Below are 18,762 nucleotides of genomic sequence, written 5' to 3' on the forward strand. Positions count from 1 at the left end.
TTATCTGTGTTTTGTATGTATAGTGTAGACTATTTAACAACTCTTCTATACTTCCATGAATAACCATGTTTTGCATTTTACACGTAGGTTTAGGTCTATTTTGAGTTAATTTTTGCATAGCATATTAGGTTTAGATTAAAGTTCATGTTTTGCTCATACCAACACCATTATTTGAAAAGATTTAAATGAATGTAGTGTGTGTGTGTGTGTGTGCGTGTGCGTGTGTGTGCGTGTGTGTGTATGTGTGTGTGTGTGTGTGTGAGTGCGCATGTAGCATACCAATACACAAATGTGGCAGTCAGAGGACCACTTGTAGGAGTTGGTTCCCTGCTTCCAATGGTCCCAGGGATCAAACTCAGGCTGTGAGGCTTGGAAGCAGGTGACTTCCCCCGCTCCCCCCTTAAGCCACCTTTCCAGCCTAAGATTTCAACTCTTCAAAGTGTCCCATTTCTATTGAAAACGAATTGGCTGGATTTTCTTTTTGTCCAGTTTTTCAAGACAGGGTTTCTCTGTATAGCCCTAGCTGTCCTGGAATTTGCTTTGTAGACCAGGCTGCCCTCAAACTCACAGAGATCGACCTGTCTCTGCCTCCTCAGTGCTGGGATTAAAGGCATGAGCCATCACGACACAGCAACTGGCTGGATTTTCATGGGTCTCCTTCCAGATACTCTGTTTCAGAGGTCAGTAGAGTACAGCCTATGGGTCAAAAGCTAAGAATAGTTTTTACATTTTTAAATGATTTTTAAAAGAAGAATAAATTTTCAACGAATATGAAAATTACATGGTATTCAAATTTAAATGTTCATAAAGCTTTATTGGAACTCAACCAAACATACTCATTTACCTCTGTGACTGTTTTCCCTCTGCAATGTCAGAGTAACACTTGCTGAAGAGACTGCATGGCCCACAAAGCCTAAAAATACTTGATTCTGGCCCTTTATAGAAGTTTGCCAAGCCCTTGTCTAGGACAGGAGGATCCTTGTAAGAATCCACGCAGAATCCCAGGGGCTCTCTAAATGCCAATATAAAATGCCAATATAAGAAATACCAAAAGTGTCGAAGCTTTAAATAGAACCTCTGAAAGCCCCAAGGAAGGCAGAAAATGAAGGCTTTTAATCGCCAGCTATTGTCTCCACCTAGGGCTCCAAGCAGAAAAGCCTTAAGTAAAACTCTCCTTAAAATGATAAATTTTACTTCACTATACAGTTAACTTTAATATGAGGAAACTGTGAGTTCTAAAAGATATTTATTTTAATGACTTTTACTTAAATATCTCCATGAGTCATAAACTAAGAGAAATATTTATAATACAAAAATGACAGGTTAATGGCATGCATATAGAGTATTTTCTAAAAATCAATTGGAAAATGATGTACAAAGATTTCAAACTTGGTAATAATTTTTAGAGTGCAAATTAGCAGAGGTTAAAAGATATTAGCAGAGAACAAAAAGAATGGTAATATCCAGGGATGACAAGGATTGGGAGACATTTGCACACACTCCTGTGGGGAGACTAAATTAGCACCATCTTTCAGAACATCACTTAAATACCCTCAAAATACACGGATGCAGCATTACATTTAGCAATTTATCATCAGGAAATAATAGCTTCTAACATTTATCCAGCAGTTACTATTGGCCAGGCTTTCTAAGTGCTTTGCCTATTGTGTTAGTCTGTTTTGTACCTGCTGTAATAGAATGTCTGACACTGGAGAAATTACAAAGAACAGATTTAGCCCTTACAGGCAAACGAGGGGAGACCAAATCTGAAGGGCCTACATCTTGCATCATTATCAGAGGATAGAAGATGGAAAGGCAAGAAAGCATGGGCAAAAGAAAGGGAGGAGCCTGAACTCTTCCTTTTATCGGGAACCTACTCTGGCAATAATGAACCCATCCCCACAATAACAGCATTAGCATAAGCCCAAGGTATGGTCATCCCACCCCAATCACATCTTTAAAGTCCCATCTCTCTACTGTTGCACCGGAAACTAAGTTTTTAACACACGAACTTTGAGGGATATATTTAAACCACAATGGCTGCTTTCATTTATTTGCTCTTTGCAACACCACAGAGGTAGGTGCTATTTTGTCCATGATTCACAGATATAGAAACTGAGGCAAGGAGAGATAAGTAGCACATCCAAAGTTGTACTGTAGCTAGTAGAACATGGTAGGGAAAAGTCCAGCAAAATGGCTTAGTGGGCACAGTGTGTAAAGACCTCGCTGCAACGTTTGATGACCTGGGTATGATTCCTGGAACCCGCATGGTAGAAGGAAAGAACTGACTCCTTCAAGTTGTCCTCTGACCTCCACACTCAAACTGAGGCAGACCCATGCCCTTGTATGCAAATAACAAATAAATGTAATTTTAAAATATAAGAAAATGATGAGAATAATTGCAGTCTGGGCTAGAGAGATGGCTAGGTAGTTAAGAGTGCTTCTGACTCTTGCGGAGGACGGGAGTTCAGTTCCCAGCACCAAATCAGGCAGCTCACAAGTACCTGTAACTCCAGCTCTAGAGGCTTGAACACCCTTTTCTGTTCTCTGTGAGTGAGCACACTCACACGAACATATATACAAATAAAAAGAAATTTAAAAACAGAAATAGAAACCAGAAGCTGTGTTTCAGGATGATGTTGCAAAGATTGATGATGTCCTGCAACTTAAGAGTAGCACTTTGGAGTATAACAATCAGATTGAACAAATAATCAGAGGGTCCCTTTAGACAGTTTCATCTAATTAGTAAAGGCATATGAACCTGAGAGTTTGCACCATCCATAAACTCATCTACCTCCATGCAAAAGAAGGAACCCTATTAAGAGTCACCCTAATTTTGGGTGGCACTGTTTCTTGGCTACTAGTAAGCCAAACGGAAGACCTCTCCCTCCCCAAGCCTTACATTTTCATCTCATTTAAAATCTTGCATCTGAGAGGGCAAGAAGGCACGGCGAGGAAGAGTTTCTAGCCAATGCAATTAGGGAATCATGATTCTTCCTATCCAGCACAGCATCCTACCCACTTTAGAGAGGACAACAGCAACAAGCAATATTCCTTTGGGTTTCCAATGCTCTGAGGGATACATACATTGTGACTTGTGTCTCAAATAAGGGCATACATACTCTAACAAGATGGGCCATATGTAAAAAACAATTCTCTAATATAAATGAGTCATTTGCTGGACATTGACAGTTTTCAAATCTGTGCAAACCCAGATGATCCCAGACCTGTGCTTAGCTTTCTCGTTCGCTCATAAAACATGTCCTTCTAATGGGGCTGTCAGCGTGTCATCATCTTCAGGGTGACACCTGCTAATTTACTTCTCACCCGTGGAACCTCCTTTAATCCCAACATTTTAGCTCTGCTAAAAGCTTCAGCAATTCTAAGAGACAGGGTCAAGGCCAGCAATCTATTTAGTTGAATGGCTTTTTTTTATATCAAGCTAAAGATCTTTTCCCGAGATACCCAAGTGTTTGTGGAAACAAACTTACTTCTTGTAGGAAGCAAGGAGGCCTGAAAACATCTTTTCCTGTACATAGACATTTCAGTTAACTAATGAGTTAATGAATAAGGGCGGAGGAAGGGAAAACTAGGCATTAAAACCTTCAAACACGTCATCATTGAAGGACTTAGAAAGGAGATCAAGCCTCTAGTCTTTCTTTTGTGTAATGGTAACAGCAAAACAGAGAGCTAAACAATCCTCAGGCTTAGAAGAAAAGATCCCACCCAAATACACTCCATACGGGAAGACAGCAAATGGAAGGTGTGCTTCACACACAGAAATAATTGACATTAGGGACTGGGGATGTGGCACAGTTATTAGAGTGCTTGCCTAGCATCCACAAGGCCCTGGGTTTCATCCCCAGTTCCATGTGAACCAAGTGTGGTGTTACATGCTTGTAATTCCAGCACTTAGGAGGTAGTAGCAGGAGAAACAAGGGCAACTTTGTCTATATAATGAATTGGATGTCAGCCTAGGCTATGTAAGGCCCTGTCTCTAAAAAACTGATAACTCATATCTAGCACTGGACGTTTTATTTGTTACCTCTGGTATCTAGTAAGGACATTGCTATGCTGTTATAGGGTAACTCAATTCTGTCTCTGTCTCTCTGTGTGTGCTTTAGACGCTTCTACAGTAATAGGTGTGTGTGTGTGTGTGTGTGTGTGTGTGTGTGTGTGTGTTCTAGAAGTTTTATATTCTATCTTAAACCTGTCAGAATGTGGGATAAGGGAAACACTCCTGCATTGCTAGTGGGAATGCAAACCTGTATAGTCGCTTTGGAAATCAGGATGGCAATTTTTCAGAAAATTAGGAAACAACCTACCTCAAGATCGAGCAATACCACTTTTGGGTATATACCCAAAGGATGCTCAATCATACAACAAGGACATGTGCTCGACTATGGTCATAGCAGCATTGTTTGTCATAGCCAGAACCTGGAAGCAACCTAAATGCCCCTCCACTGGAGAATGGATATGGAAAACATGGTACATTTATACAATGGAGTATTTACTACACATTGGTAAAAAAAAAAATAATGACATCTTGAAATTTGCAGGCAAATGGATGAATCTAGAAAAAAAACATAATGAGTGAGGTAACCCAGACCCAGAAAGATAAACATAATATGTACTCACTCATAAGTAACTTATAGACATAAAGCAAAGAAAAACCAGCCTACAATTCATAACCCCAGAAAACCTAGACAACAAAGAGGACCCTAAGAGAGAAATACATGGATCTAATGTATATGGGAGGTAGAAAAAGACAAGCTCTCCTGAGTAATTTGGGAGTGTAGGAGTCACAAGAGAGGGCAGAATGGGAGAGGGGAGGAAGAAAGGGGAGTGGAGAAAAATGTATAGCTCAATTTAAAAAAAAATGACACAAACTTCGGTCAGGCGGTAAAGAGTTGTGGGGGTGAGTATGATCAAAACACATTATATTAAACTCTTATGGAACAAATAAAAATAATACTGGAAAGTGATAGATTCAAATAGGTCAGAAACATGGCAATATCATTGTTGCTCAGATTAGCAACAATAATATCATTATTTAAAAAGGGAACTGCAGATGCTAGCTCTGGATATCAAGCAACACTGGATTCCTCTCAATGACTAAATAATAGTCATCACTGAGACTGGCTGAGCAGCACCTACCACAAACATCTTAGAGTCCCACAGGAAATGAACTCGATCCAGAGTTAGCACCCTGGCTGACCCCTACATCCCTAGAACATTCAACGAGGACTCAGAAGACATGCTTGTCCCAATTCCTCTATGCTCTCTGTCTTTTCTCCTCTTCTGTGATCAGCAAAGAACTCTTGTGGCCCTGTGTGACTCCCAGGCCCACTATGAGGATAAGGCAAGATGCTGAGCTTTGGCTAGACCCCTGAGGAGAAAGGAAGGGTGCTGAGGGAGTTTTGCTAGTGTCTGCCCAGAATTCTGCACTGGGAGGCTGTGGGCTACAGGTACTTCTGGTGAGTGCTAATGTTCAAACAAGCATTGCCTGAGAAAGAAGAGAGACATGGAGGGAGACATATTGAAGTATTGAAAGATGCTAGGTGGGTTAGTATTTAATTCTGTCTCCACCTCCACGGTATGGCTAGCTCCAAATATTTGAAATATGAAAACACAAACCTGCAAGTCTGTCACTTGTATTCACCGCTGTAACCCTATCACCTAGAACAGCTCCTGGCACATCACAGATGTACTACAATGAATGAACGGATGAGAATCGTAAAGGGAAGAAGACAGTGGGCAAATTAAAATTGCTGCCGGTGGGCATCTAAAGATAATTTTTATGATTCCAGGAAGCACTGCCATACTCCTGTGGGTAGCAGTGCCAGGGACTACCTTTATGTAGTTCCATGGCCTCCCTTCCTCTTCAGGCCATATCCACTAGCATTCTCCATGAGCATCAACAGCCTCTCTCTAGTCCCCTTCCTGCCATCCCCACCACTCTGGCCAACAGTATTACATTCCTAAACACCGATTTTAATGTTTTTAAACAGGTTTTGAACAATGAGCACTACATGACAGGGGGAGAGGTTATCCACGGGCATTGTTTTATGAGCATTGTTTGCTAAGGGGTCAGTAGCAAACCCTTCCTCCTCTATTCAGGGAGGGCAGCACTGTGAGAATAGGCCCACTGTTCCAGCTGCGTTCATTCTGCCCTCAGTGGGTGCTAGTCACAGCAAGCACACGCCCCAGTAGGTAGCTGCCCTCACAGTGGAGCCAGAAACTTTCTCCAAAGCTGCCCTTAGCACTTCTCTAGGGAGTTTCTCTGCTAGAAACCCAGGGCTCAGTGTTGTGGCACATGCCTGTAACCCCAGAACTCTGGAGACAAAGGGAGGGGACCAGGAATTTAAGGATAGCCTCAGCTGCACAGTGAGGTTAAGGTTAGCTGGTGCTATGTGAGAGCCTGTCTTGAAATAAATAAAAAAGGATTACCACAGGGCAGAAAACCCTGACTGCTCTTTGGACTGGAGAGGGAGGGGGAAAGGAGTGGGGGGAGGGGGAGAAGGGTGGGAGGAGGGGGCGTAGGGGGGGAGGAGGGGGAGGGAAATGGGAGGCTGGGAGGAGGTGGAAACTTGTTTTTTTTTTCTCCTTTTCTCAATAAAAAAAAAAAACAACCAGAAACCACACCCAGAGGCTTTGAAACCTTCCTAAACACAGAACGTCAATCAGGAAAGTGGGATGGAGGCGGTAGAAACACAGACGCAGGAGCTATTTTTGAGAGACTAGAAATAAAAAAACTACAGGTGTGTTCTGCACAAGTAGAAATGTTCCCAAATCCATAAGTCTTCTTTCTAAATAAAAACAAATCGGGTTGCAACATCTCATGCTCGTTTCCAGGGACACACAAATAGTTCAGGTCTCTGTGCCTTATTTCAAGAACCACAGAGGGCTCGCAGACACCCACTAAAGGTGTCTGACTCATTTTCTAGAAAGTCACACAAATGACAACCTAGAGTGGGAAAGGAGGCCAGAGCCTGCTCTGTGACTCCTGGCAGGGCACAGAAAGCAGGGCAGCCGGGCGGTGGTGGCGCATGCCTTTAATCCCAGCACTCGGGAGGCAGAGGCAGGCGGATCTCTGTGAGTTCGAGACCAGCCTGGTCTACAAGAGCTAGTTCCAGGACAGGCTCCAAACCCACAGAGAAAACCTGTCTCAAAAAAACAAAACAACCCCCCCAAAAAAAAAACCAGAAAGCAGGGCAATGGAAATCACCTCAGCTGACAGGCAAATGAAAGAGCTCTAGCATGTGGGGCCAGTGGAAACTCAAACAGTGAATAACACTGAAAGGCAAAAATAGTACTTCAGCTCTTTTACCTCAACTCATATACAGAATAAACAGGTACAGGTACATCCAAACACATATTTAGCCAGTGGTGACGAACCTATCCATTTTAGGTTAGCTTATAATCATCCAAATGAATCTGAGTGACTCATCAACTAAAAGGAAGAGGTAAGAATTTTTCTACAATATCAGTAGGTTTTTTTTTTACAGACTCAACACCATTTTTCCTACTTTCAGCAGACAAAAAAGCAGCATATTTTTCTTTCATCTTGCTAAAACCTCACCCATTGAATTCTTAACTATTGCAGGTGGATTTTTAAAAACACCTTTACCCACTTAATGTCATCCTTGTATTCATCCCCAACAGCAAGGAGGGACCAGACCCAGAGCCTACAATTCCTTTTGCTAAAGTTTCAAAAGGAAAAGCCAGAATGGAAGCTGACAATAGCTAGAATTATTGTTAGCACAGGCAGATTCACTGCTGTAAGACATGCCTCATGCACAGCACCTTAACAAACAGTCACAGTAGGCCTGTGACGTCAGCTTTCTGACCCTTGCTTACAGCTGAGGAAATTAAGGCTCGGAGAGATCAGTTCACATGCCCAAAGATACATCACCAGAAACCGTGATGCTGGAACTCCAACCTTGGCTTCCCTGAGCTGGAAGCCTACAGGACTCATTATCTTAACACGCCACTCTCAAGGTCAAGGTTGGCAGAGATTTTATGACAATGAAAATGAAGTCTGTATCAGTAGAGGATAGTAAGAGTTCTGTTTTCTCAGCAGATCATATAAAATAATATGAATAAAATGACAAGCTCATAATATCGGTAAGATAAACTGATGATCTTAAATAGTGATCTTAAATATCACTATAGAAACTTCATCCAGCAACTGATGGAAACAGAGGCAGAGATCTGCATCGGATCACTGGACTGAGCTCCCAAAGTCCAGTTGAAGAATGGGAGGAATGAGAATATGAGCAAAGAGGTCAAGACCATGATGGGTACACCCACTGAAACAGTCTACTTGACCTAATGGGATTCAGAAACTCCAGCCAGACTGGGAAGGAACAAGCATAGGACCAAACTAGTCCCTCTGAATGTGGGTGACAGTTGCATGGCTGTGGCAAACTGAGGAAACACTGGCAGTGGCACCAGGATTTATCCCTACTGCTTGTACTGGCTTTTTGGGAACCCATTCTCTCTGGATGGATACCTTGCTCAGCCTAGATATAGGAGGGAGGGCCTTGACCTTTCCCAAAGCAATGTGCCTTACCTCTCTGAGGATTGGATTGGGGGGAAGGGTATGTGGAGGGAATGGGAGGAGGAGAGGGAGTGGGAACTTGGATTGGTATGTATAATGATAAAAAGATAGTTTGTTTTCTTTTTTAAATAAATAAATAAAAGGAAACAAAATTGCAAAAAAGGAAACAAAATTGCAAAAAAGAACACAACACGTGCACATATGTGTAAACACAAGCATCTATACACTAAATATATATTTTTAAAGAAAACAATTCAGTGGGTAGTCAGCATCCCTACAGGAATGTGCATGCTCAAAGTCAGTCCCATGAGGACATACAAGTCAAATGGGGACATATGGTAGGTGTCTCAGAAAAGTTACATATTCCAAAGCCAAAATGTCTGAGGGAAGAAGTAGCATATCCCCAGTCGGATTTTACCACAAAAGAAAGTCATTGAAGACTTTGGTTGGTGCACAGGGATCACAAATTAAACATTGTTGTGGGGTGTCAAGAAGAAGATGCTGGGATGCTAAGGATGAAACAGTTGGGTAGATGGGGCGGGAAAAAAGCACCCCTCCATGTTCACCACCTCAGGGCACTTCTCAGCAGCGAAGGAGGAGACTCAGAGCGTTCATCAGGCCAGTAAAGCAAGCCTGGGCTCATTTGCATGCTCAGGAAGTTGAGTGGAAGGAAGCTTGGAAGGGGGCAGAATTAGGGACCAATTGTCTAAATAGCATATGGACTCTTGGCCTAGAGAACAAATGTGTATAGGGGAAATGGCAGCATCATATTATATTCGCAAACCACTTCCAAGCGTCTCGACATTTGAAACCAGAGAAACGGGGTGCAGCCCTCAGAGGGCACTCTTAAAAGTAGCCTGTCACATTCTTCTGTTCATGGGTACCCACTGAATGGCTGGGACTTGTTGAGGTTGCTTTTCAGACCAAGCTCTCCCTTCCCCAAATCAGATTCCTTTTCTGAGACTGGATCCTAGACTGCAACATACAGGACAAAACCAAGAAACGAATGTGTGTATTCCTTAGGCACAGAACGTATTCAAGTGGCAAGGACTGGAGGGTAGGTTCTTAAAGGGGAAAATCGCCATCTCCAGATAAAAGAGAAATCATGGTGCTATTTCCTTTTCTCAAATCTTCATAAATGTCACTAACACACCATGTCTCAATAAAAAGAGGCTGCCCCCCCCCAGGAACAAAACAGAAATAAAGACAGTGAGTCCATCCCCCACTACAAAGAATGGCGGTTTCTTAATTTGCTATTCTGTCAGTATAAGGGGAAAGTGCTCTATTCCTTCCCTGCACGGCTAAAAACCAATTATCAGTGCTAATTATTAAAGCATTTGCATTATGCTTCGCACCCATTTAACAACTTGCTTATCCCACTTGTTTGGCTAAAGGTCTGATTAAAAATAGGAAATGCACTTTGCAGAAGAGAGCTGCCTTCTAAGGAGGAGGGGAGGGTGGGGAGAAAAGGGAACCACTTCTTGCAGAAAGGAGCAAGAAAAGCATTGTTCCCTTCCTATTCTTTCCTCCTGCCACATTCAACACCCACGGAGTCACACTGAACTAAGGTAGGGGGAGAAGAGCTTACAGGTAAAAAAGATGGACACATTCTCAGAGGAGGGAATAGTTGACTATTCCAGAAGGTGTTTGTATAGTTGTAGCGCTGTTCTACACTCATTGAGTCCATGAGAGGGTCAACAGTCTTCCCCCCTCCAAAAAAAAAAACCACCCAACAATCACTAGATAGTTGGTAAGCTTAATATCTGGAGCACTTCCTACACTAGCATCTAGAGGTAGAAATAGGCAACACCATAGCAGTCCCCCAGCTTCTTGGTAAGAGCCACAGGGCCTTTGCCCAACTCACATTCCCTGTTCCCCTTCCTGGATCATGCATCTTTTAGAGTGACAATACTTCCCTGTCCTATAAGAGCTCAGGTGACTGTGGAGATGTCTAAGTCATCCTGGCATGTAGAAAATAACCATGTTTCCAGCCACTCGCCTGGACCCAAGAATAAAACTACTTTCTGCATCTTAAAGGTTGCCTGGCTTCTTGTTGCACTCAACCATCACAAAATCCTTATACTTCAGAGAAGAATGTTGTTTGTTCTAGGAAGCACTTGACTAATATGACTTCTAGCTACCTGCGCGGTGAGTGGCATTACATGAAAGGAGAAATGCTGTGTGGTCAAGACCTTCGCAAACTGCTTTGCTTCACGCAGACTTTATAGCTCTCCAGCATTTCACGTGGCTCTGGCTGTAGTGATAATAAAATCATCCAAACTTTATAGCCCAAACAAGACAAGCAAAATTCATTCCGGCACTCTCCCTGCCTTTGATCTGAATAGCAAACATTCTTTAAGGTTTTGCTGCTTGTGAGGCATGACCAGCCTTTTAAGAGCCCCTCCTTGGGTTCCTAATGACACAGAGCTTTCAGCCTGGCCACTGTAGAGGGCAGAAGCTGCAGCTAAGTAGGCTGCTTTCTAGAACAGACTCCTCTTCAGGGTCATGTAGGTGTGCAGCTGGCCCTGAGGTAGACAGAGACCTACTGGGTTCTCAAGTTGCCTTGTTTTCTAGGATAACCTGAGCAGAAAGAAAAATGCAAATATTTCTCACAAGTTTGAGACCATAAAACAAAGCAAGCCAGGCATGATGGAACATGTCTATGATTCCAGCACTCGGGAGACTAAGGCAGAAGGGTGGCGAGTTCAAGACCAGCTTGGGCTATCTAACAAGGCCCTGTCTCAAAACAAAACTAAATGGCTAAAATGAATGCTTATCGTCTCTAGCTACTACAAAGCACTTTACAGCTTAGAAAGTGGGAGAGAATCTTTGTTTACCTTATTGATGAGAGTCACTATATCTCCTTCCTTGATTGTCAGTTCGTCATCATTCTGTGCCTCATATGGAAATATTACTTTGCAGTAATCCTTGGCTGTAAGAAAGAAAAAGTAGAACCTTTAAGGGGCGTCAGCCAATGAGCAGACTCAGATGGAGAGGTTCCCTGCCACAACAACCTCAAGAAAAAGGGATGCTTAAAGGATATTACTGAGGATAAAGAAGGGGTTCTGCTCCGAAAGCTACCTAAGAGAGCTTATGGTGGGCTCATGAATATTTGTCTCTGCATTTTACCCTCACGAGTCACAGAACACCATGAATGCCATGGGCCAATTTGCTTTTCTCAGGTAGAGAGGCCACATGGCATCTTTCATCCTGAGAAAGTAGATGTGTACCATCTGATAATTTCTGAAGGAATATAGACAGGCAGATTTGAATTTTTTCCTCATTGCCTTACTGTACAGATTACAAAATGAGAAAAAGGGGACTTTTTTTTTAAAAAAAAAATCTGTTATAAAACCAACACAGTGAATAAAACAATGAAAAATTTCCTCATTACCCTATATATTAGGACTGAGCTCCCAAGGTCCAGTTGAAGAGCAGAAGGAGGGAGAATATGAGCAAGGAAGTCAGGACCATGAGGGGTTGGTTCACCTACTGAGACAGTGTGCCTGATCTAATGGGAGCTCACCAAAGCCAGCTGGACTGGGACTGAACGAGCATGGGATCAAACTGGACCCTCTGAATGTGGCTGACAATGGGGGCTGACTGAGAAGCCAATGAAAATGGCACTGGGATTTGTTTCTACTGCATGTACTGGCTTTTTGGGATCCTAGTCTGTTTGGATGCTCACCTTCCTAGGCCTGGATGGAGGTGGGAGGACCTTGGACTTCCCACAGGGAAGAGTACCCTGCCCTCTCTTAGGACTGGAGGGGGAGGGGAGTAGGTGAGTGGCGGAGCAGGAGGGAAATGGGAGGAGGGGAGGAAGTGGAAATTTTGAATGGTATTATTTATAAAGCAATAAAAACAAAAACTAAAAAAGAGATAATCACCAATGCATTTGCATATAAAAAGTCAACTATGAGCAGCCAACAAATACTGTCAAAACATTTTTATGCACCTCTATGTAGGATGGGTGAACTTATTCATTGTATACCTCATGGTCTTTTTGCACAAACCTGCTTGATTTTGATGGGGCTGTTATTGGGCAAGAAAATACACAGTCCTTGCTGAAGAGGAAAAAAAATACTTTGGCTATTCAAAATCAGTCCACATATTAATGAGTTTTATGCTTTGAAACTGTATCTGATATGAAGTTAGTGATATCAAAAAGCACCATGTAAAAATAGCGAAAACCTTTGTAGGGAATTTGGGAAATGAGGACTTGGCCACCAGGCTTTCAAGACTTAGGACAGAAGGTGGAAAGAAAAACTCAAAGAAGTTAGTATCTTCTAGAGCAGACATTTACTGTAGTCTACAATAGAGTCCAAAAATTGCACAAATATTTCCTAAGGCAGCTAGTCATAACCTACAGCTATATACATGAGTGTCAATTACATGGTTGCCAGTATACTTTATACCACAAAATGCAATGTTTTATGTTGGTGAGCAGCCTATCCATCAAAGAGAGTGACATGTAAAATAAAGGCGATCAGACAATCCATAATGCAGACACACTGTGCTCTAGGGTGGATATGGCAAGGCGGGGAGAGGGAATCACTCTACTTCTGTGCAGAAGTTCTTGGCTTCTGTCCAGTGGCTTGAAGATAGCAGTTATATCCCCATCTGCATGGAATGAACCTTCATCCTTGGGTTCTCTGGGCTTTCTCATGGCTTTGGCTCATTGATCTCCCCTGAGAGGCACCTATTCTAAATCCTACTGAGACCATACTCCTAAACTGACAAGAATCATCAATGTGATATCTCCATTTAATTAGATATAGCAAAAACTTCCCCAAGTCCAAATTGGTTAGATGTTCTAAAGGGAGGGAAAAAGACAAACATCTTTAAATTGAATAATGACAGTTCTTCACCAATTTTCCAATTGACTCTGCTAGTGAAATATGACTTCCTAACCTCAAAACTTCCAACATGAACACACAATATCACTGAAGAACTACCCTACAGAGTCCCAAGTTGGCAAATAACTCTCTGGATAGAAATCAGAGACATTTTTTTTAAAAAAGAATATCAGTTACTCATGACCAACAAAGAAAGAAAGAGCATGCCATGTTTCTGTGTCTTTCCATGAAAAGGTTAATAAAATGTGATCAACCACTGTGGATTAACTTCCCAGCAGCCACCCCCAATCCCATTTCTACTTCGCAGAATCCTCATTTGCTCAGGTATATCCTGTTCAGGAAAGTAATGTTAATTCTGCATCCAGATAGTAACTGGGACCAACTCTGCTTAGCTTCTAAGATCAGGCATGTTCAGAGTGACAGGGCCAAAGACAAATAATGTTATCTCACTCCCCCCTGCTGCTGATTTGTTTAGGGGTAAGATGTGATCTTCTAGTCACTGAAATCCGAAAAAAAAAGGGATCTGTTAGGAATGCCATTGATAGATCTTTTTTTTTTCCCTAGAGACGAAAGGCACACAGTTGTCTGCCTCTGGTCGCTTTCCTTGTGGTACACAGGGCCTGGGCATGCTAGCTGAACACTCTACCACTGGGCCTTAAGGCTTCTAACACTGTTCTATCATTGCTGGAAGACAAGACAATGTTAGGCACTGTTGCGATCATGTTTGAACAGTATGAGAAAAGGCAAGAATTGGATCCTGAGTCCTGCCGGTGTTGAGCCTCCCTTCAAATTCACCAGCCTCACAGGGCCCTTTTCTCTGAGTCTCTTGTGCTGCAGCTTTAGCAAATTAATTGTTTCCCACTGTTTTGTAATCCAGTAGGAAGCTTATTAACATGGAGAAACTTCACACAAGTTATCTTCTCAACATCCTCTTACTATAATATGCCTCCTCACCATCATACCCTATTAAAAAATATCTTTATGTCATTTCTTTTCTCTTCATCTCTCACCTTCCTATTTCAGGGCACAGTCTATAGAAGTACACCATAATCACCATAATGGAATTATTGCTAAGAAAGAGCTCATGAGCCTTTAAATTATTTCACAAGGATATTTTATTTGATACTTACAGGTTCCCTGTAAGCTACGAAGGGCATGTGTCTCTTAGATTTAATAAGATCAGGTTTTAATAAGTCTAAGTTTGAAGGAGGGGCAATAGAATTTAGCATTCTACCATGATAAAGGCGAAACTAGAAGAGGAGGATTAAATAGGGGGATGAGAGATTGGGGTCACAGTAGATGATTATCAGTACAGAGACACACAAACTAGACAATGTACAAAGAGCAAGAGACTTTGGATCACTCGGTCTTAAATGGGATGTCATTATTAAACCCCTTTCCTCAAGGCTCAGGGATCTATGCAGAAGAAGAGAAGAAAGAGTATAAGAGCCTAAGGTGATAGATGACTCCAAGGAAACAGTGTCTTACACAAGACACAAGGCTGACACACACATATAAACTCACAGAGACTGGTAGCAAGTGTAGGGCAGGTCCAAGACAGCCAGGGTCCCAGAACTGAGAGGGGGAAGTGGCCACGGGGTCCCATCCCTAACCAAGAAGCTGAAAATGATACCCACTGGCAAAGGGAAAATCAGTTTTCTCCAATGACACAGCACTGGGAATGTCAACCACATTCATGGGCAGGTCGCGTGTCCAAGAGCAGTTTACAAGACAAAGCAGACCCCAAGGTTTTGTTTTGGTTTTGAAAAGAGAAAGAAAGGGAAGTTGGGTGGCTAGGGGTGTGGGGAGGACCTGGGAGGAGTTAGGAGATGGGAAAGAATATGATCAAAACATATTGCATAAAAATGTTAGATAAAAGAAAAAAATCACTCATTTCAACAATATAGTTTAATGTGCTTAAATATTTCTACACTTGTGCGAATCTTGTCATAATTTAGTTTTAGAACATTTCTGCTATGCAGTTATGCTGTTTGATATTATGAGGCATTAGACACAGAATTATCTTGAAAGCATTACTTTTAGACAAGGAGTAACTGTAGCTGTAGCTACTGTCTATAACAATCTACAAAGTAGGCTTCTGCCATTGGCTTTGCCACTATGTGCATCCCCAGAACTGACACAGAGTTCTTGTGTCTTTCCTGATGATTGGTCCTTGAGTGACACCTAACAGGTATTGTAACACTCAAGGGACCGCAAGTAGAAGATTCTGGGTCAGAAGTCGGGATACTTGGAACTGGACTCAGTTCCAGCTGGATTTTGTGGAGTGCATGACATGAGGCAGTCACATGGTAGCTGTGGATGGCCACAGCGCCATCAGGTATAAAATAAGGGACCACCAAAGGAGGAGAAAGGTTAGCTTAGTTAACATCAGCAGAACATCTTTAGCCCATTTGAATGCATTCCAAATCTCAACGTTTAAACAACTCAAAACAGCTCTGCTATGCTCTGATCAGAGAATTGAGTTGTTCCAGCTTCTATTTAGGACCTCAAAAGTATATCACTGCTGTTCTGAGGACATCCATTTTGCCATCCTGGGCTAGACCTATGTCCTTTCCAGCAATGACAGTTCAACACTCCAGCCACAGCCACTTCTGAGCAAATACGGCAGTCATAGACTCACACTGTATCATGATGTATTTAAAATGTATTTATTTGTGTTATAAGTACATTTGTGCTTTGCCTGCATATATGTCTGTGTGAGGGTGTCAGATTTCCTGGAACAGGGGTTACAAACAGTTGTGAGCTGCCATGTGGGTGCTGGGAACTGCACCTGGGTTCTCTGGAAGAGTAACCAGTGCTCTTAGTCGCTGAGCCATCTCTCCAACCCCTCTCATGATGTATTTTAAAATAAGAATTTTATCTTTACTTATGAAGCATTTTAGTGATTTAACTGAACTGTATCATAAAATAAAAATACATTGGTTTGGGTTTCAATGGTTTTAAGATATTCATTCAAAAATAAATATATTTATATACAAAATCACTATTAAATTCAAAAGTGTGATGTTAATTTTACTGTACATTGTTCCATACTTCAATTTGAGTATTTTCTGACCCACAACCATCCAAGAGATACTGTCAACCAGTTCTGGAGCAAGGGCCTATGATATACAAGTAAGAACAAGTAGACCTTCCTGTCTTGACATGGAAGTGATAATTTAATGCCTTGAGAAAGGGGAGGGGAGGAAAATGACAGAAACAAGACAAATATGCACATCAATTAATGGTGGCAGATACTGCTACTGTGTTTCACAGAATGGAAAGACGATATGCGTGTAAAAAAAGTTCAAAAACAAGGGGTATTTGATATGCTTTAAAAGATGAGGATAATTCTAAATCCTTTTGGACATGGGAAGAAAATCTAAGTTTTAAATGAGTAGCAAACAGATAAAAAGGGACTAAAATAAATTTTTGCAGGCAGGCATTTCCTATCAGTTCATTAATTTGATGGATTTAATTAGACTGAAATCAAGTCAGAAGGAATATACACATGTACAGAAAGAAATAAAGGCACAATTTATATAGCAAACGAGATGGCTTTGTTGCTTTTCCTTTGAGTGGTTAAACTATGTTAATAAATCAGCTAGCCTAAGTCTAAATTGCTAACTTTCTCCTTAAGGCTTTTTGCCTTAGTCTTTAAACAATCTGATAAGAAACCATGATTCTTTCTTTCCAGAAATGGAACAAAACGAAGCACACGACACATTTAAAAGGGCAGAGCAAATGAATCCGGCGCAGGAAGGGGCACGGGCTCTGACCTCATTACTCCCAGATCATGAGCTTCTCACACTGCTTTAATTACCTGCTTTCAGTTTTGAACTTTTAAAATTTTATTACATTTATGCATCAATCCATACATTCGTGTCTATGTGTGTGATAGTGTGAGTGTGAGTGTGTGTGTGCATGCATATACACAGTACTGAGTGTGGAAGTGTGGAGCCCAGAGGAAAAGTGTGAGAGTTGGTTCTCTTCACCCACCCAGTAATCTCGAGGGATGGAACTTATGTCTTCAGGCTAGGTGGCAAGTGCCTTTATCAACTGAGTTATCAGGCTGGCCTTGTTTGCTTTTGAGACAGGATCTCATGTAACGTATGCAAAGCCTCAAACTCATCATAGAGTCCAAGCTGATCTTGAACTTTGTGGTGAGTCTCCTAATAGGCTCCGAAGTGCTGGGCTTGCAGATGTGTACTGACACGCATGGCCAGCTTTCAAATTCTTAAGAAACTTGCTCAAGTAAGAATCACCAAGAACTTCAAGCATGATTCATTGTCCCTCTCCCCAAAACATTATTTCAATCTCTAGACTTTGGGAAATTTACATGCGATTAAAAGCAGACCATTAAAAGAAGTGAATTCACATGATCACATTCCATGACTCCCTTCATCTGGTTTTATAATGGGGTAAAAGAAAAAAACATCTTAAAACAAACAAGCAAAAAAAATATCTTTCTGCTTAAAAAAATAAAGTAAGAATAGAACAAACAAAATAAACATTTTTGCAACCTGAACACATGTGAGGATATAATTTTAAATCCAGAATACTCTCTGGGCTCACTTTCAACCTCTGAAGATTAGGATCCCATGTGCTCAGACTCTGGTAGAATGAACACTCACCAGAGCTTTAGGTAGCAGTAGAAAGTATTTTGCCATGTCTAAAATCAGAGTTTTTGTTTCCCTTGAGACATTATAAAAGAAAGAGTATATTGTGTTGGAGGAATGTTCAGTGAGAAAGATGCCTACTGTGTAAGATGAGGACCAAAACCAGACAAACAGCACTCCTGGAAAAGCTGCCACGCACCTGCCTGAAAACCCAGTGATGGCTAGGGGTAGGGAAGGTCAGGGAGACAGGCAAATCCTGGGGCTCTCTGGCCAGCCAGTCTAGCTGAAATGGCAAGCTTTAGGTTCATTGAAACCATGTCTCCAAAAACAAAGTAGAGTAGAACATTCAGTGTTGTCCTTTGACTGCCAGATGTACAAAAACAAGCACATCTGTGCCCTTGTGCACGTACACACACAAGAATGCATGCACACTCAGAATGTCAACTCCGTAATGTTGAGTTTCCCTAACATTATAATCAGATACTCTTCCCTTCAGTCGGTATGTATTATCTAAGACACTACTAATTTATAATTTTAGGCAGAACTCCCGAGTACAGAATTATTCAAATTTTCAAATAAATATGCTTCATATGCCATATTAGATGTAATTAATATTCACTATTTGGGTCTTATGCTATGCCTAATCATTAAAATTCTGCAGCAAATGGATGACCTATTGCTCCAAGTGAGGGAATAAATAACACACAGGTATATGTCAGCCCAC

The 18,762-nt window shown here is 41.7% G+C and overlaps 1 protein-coding gene across 1 annotated transcript in view; it reads right to left on the minus strand.

The window, feature by feature from the left end:
• LOC121441312 (SH3 domain-containing kinase-binding protein 1-like) overlaps positions 1 to 18,762 on the minus strand; it is a 167,395-nt gene that overhangs the window by 80,179 nt on the left and 68,454 nt on the right. The window contains exon 8 of the mRNA XM_041642448.1: positions 11,401 to 11,495. Within this exon, the coding sequence (XP_041498382.1) occupies positions 11,401 to 11,495 (95 nt within the window). The remainder of the gene's footprint in view (positions 1 to 11,400; positions 11,496 to 18,762) is intronic.

The sequence above is a fragment of the Microtus oregoni genome, unplaced genomic scaffold, assembly GCF_018167655.1.
Source record: "Microtus oregoni isolate MIOR12 unplaced genomic scaffold, Mior012 000074F_ref0000038, whole genome shotgun sequence".
Taxonomy (NCBI): domain Eukaryota; kingdom Metazoa; phylum Chordata; class Mammalia; order Rodentia; family Cricetidae; genus Microtus; species Microtus oregoni.